At 30.5% G+C, this 8,219-nt stretch overlaps 1 protein-coding gene across 1 annotated transcript in view; it reads right to left on the reverse strand.

Moving 5' to 3' along the window:
• The window catches only part of LOC107448720 (cell adhesion molecule Dscam1-like), a 92,864-nt gene that overhangs the window by 22,311 nt on the left and 62,334 nt on the right, over positions 1 to 8,219 (reverse strand). The window contains exons 15-17 of the mRNA XM_043050148.2: positions 2,329 to 2,490; positions 2,063 to 2,133; positions 260 to 500 (exon numbers count right to left, since the gene is read on the reverse strand). Coding sequence (XP_042906082.2) covers positions 260 to 500; positions 2,063 to 2,133; positions 2,329 to 2,490 — 474 coding nt within the window. The remainder of the gene's footprint in view (positions 1 to 259; positions 501 to 2,062; positions 2,134 to 2,328; positions 2,491 to 8,219) is intronic.

Consider the following 8,219-nt stretch of genomic DNA (forward strand, 5'->3'; position numbering starts at 1 on the left):
TTCAAAAATGTCTTAAATTTCTTGATTCTTGGTTCACTTCATGAAAATACTAAAAATATCTTTGGGCTAATTAAAAAAATAGATGTTAAAAAAATTCACAATTGTATTTTATACTGTATTACTCACTGTATACTGTGATACTGTATATTTTATCAAGCTAAACGGTATTTTTCATCGCAAAACTAAAAATTAGACTAAATTTCACAATTAGCACTGGTATTTATTTAATTCGAGTGTAATTATATAATTAGCACCTTACCAAATTCCAGCGTTCTGACAGATGCTGTTTCAGAAGGAGGTCCAGCTCCACGCTTATTAAATGATTGAACAATAACATTGTATTCTGAGTGCCGATTCAAATTCGTAAGCTCATAAGATTGTTCCTGTGAATTACGCAGTATATCCACTGGCACGAAAGTGAAGGCATCGGGACTAGAGCTTAATTTATAGCCGACGTAGAATCCATCAATATTTGATTCCTTTTCTTCATCGATAGGAACCTATTAAGAAAATATTGAATGTAAACAAAGGTGCACACAGTAAAAAAAGGAATGTTCTATACAAAAACAATTAAGAAAGAAACTGCTTGAAGACGAATATAGAATTTTTTATGTTTTAACCGTTACCTCCGCACTGCATGAAATTCCAGTTTTTTTACAAACTTTTTGCGCTTTCTTTTTTACGATTTAAGTCTGTAGCTCATAAAAGAGTTTTTCTCAGTTTTTCACCCAATGATAGATGGATTGAAACTGTCAATTCAAACTCTATTTTTTACTATGCATTTCCGCTTACCGAAAAATGCTTTGATCTTTTTTCAAATCATTTTACGATTATTTTCTATAATTGCTTTTCTTTTTCAGAAATTGTTTGATGATTTTGAAAATCGTATTTAAACTTGTGATTCAACTTCATTCTGGTATCGCTGCTCTAGCTGATTATTATCTGTCTCTAGATTTTTATTTCGGTAAGTCAATTTGGCAGACATTTTTATAAGAGTGTTCTGATATGCTGATATAGTTTTAAGCATTTTTACATTTAAATATAATTTCAATAAGAATTTAAAGATTTTTTTTCTACTTAATCAAGCACAAGAGCAGTTCTCAAGGAAGACAGCCTTTCGCCTCACAATGTACTCAGTTTGAATCCCTGGATTAGCTGGTTATTCCAAATTCTGTTCTCGGTTTGCACCAACAACTCTTATTTGATAAAGTGTTCTTTTGTCTCTTTTTCTGTTTCTGTTTTTGCTTCTGTTTTTAAATAAATGTAATTTTATGTCTGCTAAACTGTTTTACACTGGCACACCAGCTGAGAGCTTTATTTCTTCAAATTTAGCATATATTTTTATAGAGTATAAAATGCATTTAAAAAACAGAAATGTTTCAAATCAAGTTATTAAATTATAAATAGTTGATAATTTATTCCTTTAACTTTGTTATTTATCCGAGATATTAAATTATTTTAAAAATGTACTAATTCAACTTTTACACTCCTAAATAATTTTAACAAAAGATATGCTTCTCGTAGAATAGCAATAAATTACAACTGTTCATAGAATATCAAAGAACAAGTCTAACGTAGCAAACGTCAGAAGTATTTGGCATTTTATCCAAGCTCAGCGTCTACAAAAAATAAGTGAACATAACATCTCATATATAAAAATAAATTTATATACAAAATCTTGTGCTTGAAAAATCTGTAAATGGCAAAATCTTATTTTTGCAGCTTGAATTTCTTTGGTATAAAATAGTAATTTAGGGACGATAATGCCTCTTGAACAAGATATCAAATGCGCCAAACATGAAAAGTTTGAACCATAACGGTTCGAACTCTCCAAATTTTGCACGTCTTCTCTTCTGTCCACGAGCCACTTCGTCATTATAAGGATTTCATATACAAGCTTTAGTTAAAGAAGTTTCGTCCCACAAGATTTTGTTCCACAAGGCTTCGTCTCACAAACTTTTATCGAGATTTTCTTTCAGTTACACTTTGCCCTTAGAACATTTTATGTTTATAAATTTGGAAGAAAATAGTTCGAATAAAACTAAAAACTCTTTAATATTACCTGCCAAGAAACGTTTAAGCTTTTTGACGAAGTTGCAAGAGCTTTCACATATCTGGGAGGGGATCTAGGAGCTGTAAGAAAATTTCACAACAATGTTTTCAAAATACAAACTTAATATTCTTTAAAAATGATTTTTTTATCATTAAACAAAGAAGGAATACTAAAGTAAAGAAGTAATATTCTTGTTAAACATCTTTAAATGACAAATATTGAACGATTGCAAATGTTTATTCTTTTTGTTTTAGAAAATGAGTCTCTATACCTACGTTCTTCCAGCGTTGTTACAGCTACTTCTGCTCCAAACTGACTTTCTCCAATCGGATTCATGCACTTAACACGAAAGAAATATCTTGTTTTGGGCTTCAGACCTCTAACAGTTACGGATCTTTCGTTTCCATGTGTTTTAATAGGGCCTCCACTGGACTTACCTAAAGTGATTGATTCGTTTACGATCATTGATGTAATGGTATAGGATGAAATACGAGAATACATAAAAGAACTATTGAAAAGCTTAGGCAAAGAGTATTTATGGAAATATTTCATTACTTACATGAACACATGCTTTTAAAATGAGCGAGGGGAATAAGAAAAAAATTAATATTAAAAAATTCCAACTAATATGTTATTAAACTTGTTTCTGGTTATATGATGTAAAACCTTGGCAAGTCTATGTTGAGTTTTGTGCAAGAATATTAAATGGAATTAGTTTTATTGCTTATTGACCATCGATGCATCATTTTATACTCATTTCTAAAAAAAAAATTACTCTAAATTACTTAGTTTCCTTAAAAACACTTAGTGTAAATATTATAAAAATATAATAAAGATTCAGATTATTTTCAGCAAGTTATAGCATGGAAATTTTAATAAATATTGAACTTTTAGCTTGTCCTTCCTAGCAAGTTTAATTTGTAGGTATTCAACAAAAAATTATTATGTATCATGTTCTTTTCAAAAATTAACATTTTGAGTTGTATCTGTTGTTTCATTCACATCGTCGCTCGGAATAATTTAACTGCTTTACTAAGCTAACTTTGTTTATTTATTTCATAAATTACCTAATGAATACTTGTTTTTAGTACGGGATAGAGAAAAATAAGTGAACAATGCATCAGTAACTATCAAAACTATGAAATCATCCAACAAAGTAAAGGAAATGTATCGACACAATTGTGTTAACGGAATTCTAATTCTTTATTATTTTTATTACATGTTCCTTCCGTTGGTGTACATAATGAAATTAAGCAAAACCTGCTTTTATAAGTTCATCCTTAGAAAATAAAGATGAATTATATTCAGCAGCATTTTGCACAATGCGGGTGCTTGAAGTAAGATCCTGATAAACAAAAATTACTACAATCAACACTTTTCCCAAGAGTTCAATCCCTTACTTTTGCCCTTCCCGGAGGTTTTATGCTATTTGATTAAGTAAATTGGTTTTTTGAAAGATGGCTATCTTCGGTACATTTGGCATAATGCTTGAAGTCAACTCCTGATAATCGAACATCAGCTTATTCAGCAATTTTCTCTCACATCACATATTCCTTTCAGTGGACCATGAAAACCAATTTCCAAAAAAAAGCACCGTGGTACCAATGTGTGTATATTTAGTATTTATTAAAAACAAATTAGCATAATACCAATAGTAATCGTTACAGAAACTAATTAAGCATCAATGTCGACAATAATACAGAGAATTGAATTTGTATACTTTTTCTAGATGAAGAAGTACCTTTTACACTTTAATTTAGCTGCTTGATTGCAAAATTACATTTCAATTTGTACCCGTTTTTCCAAAATTATCTAATCATCATTCGAAATAAAAATATGCATTTTTTTGTGGAATGAATATACGAATAAGTGTACTTTTTTTCCTTTTATATAGCTTTGCAATATAATTTATTTATTTCAATTTGTACGTATTCTAAAAGTTAGTTAATTTTAATTCTCGAAAATCGAGTGTAACAACTCCATTATTTTTATAATTATTTTTAAAGGACGAACAATTATCGACGGCTCTAGAAACACCAAGCTACTATTGACAACTGTAATGAGTAATTAAATGCTGTAATGAATACGTGTTGTATAAATTGTATAGTTTTTATAAGTAAAAGTAATGAGAACCTATTGAACCAATGGCATAATAGAGTTACAATGATATTATATTTTCCGGATATCAGATACCCTAATATCCCCTTCGTTCACCTTCATGGTACTTAAACTGTAAAAAAAATTATAAGGTTTACAGAAAAAAAAGTATTCCTGCAGAAAAAAAAACTGTTTAAATATAGATAAAGATTTTTTTTTCTGTTTTTAATCGTTACCCGCTGGCTGCTAAAGTTTCCTATTTTTTTGCTGACTTTTTGAGTATACTGCTATTTGACGGTTTAAATCTGCTTTTCACAAAACAGTTTTTCCCTGTTTTTTACCCTAATAATAAATGGATTAAAACTGTCACCACAAATTATAGTTTTTGCCATGCAGTTTTGCCTATCGTAAAATAACTTTATCTTTTTTCAAATCGTTTTGCTATTATTTTCTGCACTTGCTCTAATTTTTAAGAAATAATAAGGTGTGATCTTTATCATCGGATAAATAAATTATCACTTAATGCTCGACCTGACTCCTTTATGAATGATTTTTCGTTAAGTTAAACTGCCAGACATTTTTCTAAGGCTTGGTTGATAAAGCTTTGAACGTATTTAAGCTTAAATATGATTTTGGAAAATAAGATTTTTAAGATAAAGACAGTTTAATATTTTTATACATAACCAAGCACTTGATCTGACAGGCTTAATGCAGGGCACTCACTTCCCAATGAGGAGATGCGGATTCGAATCCTCTTTATAACTGGTCATGCGATTTTCTGCTCGACACACTCCGACCTCAATGATTAAATTTTATAGAGTTCCTTTTTGTTGAAATAGCAGTTTTTTTTAATAATAGAATTTTGTTGCAAAAATGACAGTATTTATCAGCTTAAACAACACGGCTCAGTTTCTAAATAGCAGTATGTTTCCTTGAAAAAAACTTTAAATTTTTTTTGATGTTTTGTTAAATGTTTGCAAAAGCTCTAAATTACTGAACATATGTCCATGATTTTACAACTTGCAGTTCTATTGTAAAATCAAGATTGTATATGCAGTATTATAAAATCTAAATTAAGGTAAAATTCAAGTGTGTTTTTTATAAACCTTAGTCTCATTAATTCAGTTACAAAACAGCTTCGGATGTTTTTGAAAACTACTGATTTAAATTTTAATACGTTTTATTAAAAGCTATATTTTTTCTGTCTTTTAAACCAGTGAAATTGTTTTTTGATTTCGGAAAAATGTAAAAAAATTTTTACATTTTATACATATTGAAAAATATTTGGAATTCTAAAATAACTTTTACATAGTTTTGTCGAAAATTGAGCAAATATTTGATTGTACCGCTAATCCTAATGATATTGAAAATTTTAACAGCCCTTTGCCTTTAAAATTATAAAACACGAATTTAGTAGAGAAAGGAACTCATCTCAATTACGTCATTCTTTCTCCGCAAAAATTAACAAAAGAGAGGGAGCACTTGAGAAAAGGAAATCAGATGTTTGGAGCGATGAGAGATGAGAGAACAAAAAAACGGGCTTGTTTTATTTGTATTACAGCTTTATATGCAGCACTACAAGACGTATTAAATACCTTATACAAACATAACTCCACAAATTTTAAAAACAATAAATACAAGTTGATAAAGATTGATAACCTGTTTGTTCGTATCACAAACCTCCCCCCCCCCTTTAAAGAAACAAGACTTGCTTAGTATTAAAGAGGACTAAAACGTATTTCAAGTCATATCTTTTTTCCTATACTATTTTAATATTACCAATGACAATTTCAAGTCATATCCTTTCACCAATTTCAAGTCATACCTTTTATTCCTACACTATTACAATATTTGAACAATATGTTCATAACAGAGCCATAAAAATCCCACTTGCACACATGGTTGAGTAGTTAAGGAGTGTGGTGCGGAGGCCAAGAATGTGTACAGTGACTGAATCATATATGAATCTGAGACTGATGAACCTGCGCTTATCATCATGAGTCTCCCGGTTTTAAGTGTGCTTCTGGTAATTAAGGGTGCGCATTCAAAATTATTGCCAGCGCACAGTCATTAATGAAGAATTTCATTTCACCTCATATAATGCATTGGTGTAGCTATGTAACACATTAGTGTACCTTTTATACCGCATTAGAGAAACTTTAGCAGGAGGCTTACAGCACGTCGAATCTATAGTTCAACAATATCATTATCTATCGTCTACCAGTACTTAAACGAAATATTTAAATTTGAACAATGGGCCATATGCGTTTCTCTTTTATGAAAAAGAAATGAATTCATTTGGAGAATCTACAGCAAAATATTCTGACACCTGTGAAAAAAATCAATACACAATCTGCAACTGTTGTTTTCTTCTCGAAAACTCTTTATCTCGTAGAAAGCTCTCAGACTTGTGGAAAGTGGTATCTTATGGTTTTTGTTGCAGAAGCTCGTAAAGAAACAGATACGCTTTCAGAGGTGTCACCAAAGAATGTTTAGTATTCTATCAGCAAAAGAAATGGTTGTTCGAAACTCGAATACTTTTTCTTTCCGCACCTTAGAAATAATCCCCGAAAAGATGCGAATTCCCTGGCCATCATTTATTACGAGGAAAAAGAAAGTAATATCCAGTTTTTGTATCATTAAAAATAAAATAGTGGAATTTTGTCCGACTTGATACCTTTTTTATCCAGGGATTGCTTTTTAATAAGTGTAAATATTTTATCTGATGCCTTTGAAGCAAGCTTGAGTATTATATTAAGTAAAAAAAAATTTAGATAAGATTTCGCTCTTCTGTAAAACGTCAGTATATTATTATTAACATTTTTCTTTCGAAACATTTAAAGGAAATGAATAGTTTTTTCTCTTCTTTTTTTAAAATGATCTTATATTTAAAATCTATAAATGTGCGTCTTATATTAAAATGTGGTGTATTTAACTATGCATAAAGACTATTTAATAAATAATATTGTTGATGTTGCTACAACTAATAGAAATCATTGAAACGTTACGACATTTGTGAATTTTTTTAGATGATCACGTGATATTCAATTGCAGCGATAAATCAGTTAGATTCGGATTATTTTTTTATCTCGTGCTTAAAGGAATATTTTTATCACCCCTTCGTAATATTGTTTTCTGTAATTATAACTTTTGCAAACTATTTTATTCAAATTTTCATAAAAGGGTTAAGAGTTGATGCTCGACGCTCAAGGACCCCACTCGTCTGACCAAAATTCGTCGTTCGGAAGCAATCCCGAAACAGCAAAAGAGTACCAAGCAAAAGTTTTAATGCACACATATAAAGTTTGGCCATTTATTACAAAAAATTAATCGCTTGGTATTTTATCATTGCGTAACATTCTATGATTAAGGTATTTAATAATCGTTTGACAGCTTCCAAATAAGAAAAAACATGCTAAGTTTTATATACAGAGAAACCTTCTGTTATGGACACTCCTGCAAAACGGACGCCTCCCAATACGGACATATTTCTAATTCCCCGGGAATCTTCCATGAATAATCCTTTACGAATATTCTCCGCAAAGCTGACACTCCCGTATCCGGACGCGGGCAGTCATTTTTTCCCCAAAACGTTATTTTCTATCTCTTCAAACCGGACACTACTTTTTCTAAATTCGAAAAAAAGAAGAAAAAAACTATTTCTGCTTTAAATTGCAAGGGGGTAAACTGCAACTTTACACCATTTTTAAAGCAAATAAATTTTTTGCTTTAATCATAAATAAAAATTTTGTTAAGCTATTTTACTGCTAAAGAATCAATCTTACTCCTGTCACCTTGCCTTATCTTTGTAAAGAAAGGAGAGAAAATTATACTGCACTTGTGAAATAATTCAGACAACGGCATTATTTGATCCTTTCATCTGGAGGACGAGGACACAGGTTATGGAACCCCTCAAGTTCAAATGACGTCATAAATACTCTCAATGCTTCTTCCCCTCTGAGAATTTCGTTCGTTTTCTTATCAATTTGAAGACTACACCGAAGAGCCATTACATTATGACCACCCTCCATCTATAACAATGAGCTCGCCCTGGTTTTCAAATGATATT

Source organism: Parasteatoda tepidariorum, chromosome 8 (assembly GCF_043381705.1).
Source record: "Parasteatoda tepidariorum isolate YZ-2023 chromosome 8, CAS_Ptep_4.0, whole genome shotgun sequence".
NCBI lineage: Eukaryota > Metazoa > Arthropoda > Arachnida > Araneae > Theridiidae > Parasteatoda > Parasteatoda tepidariorum.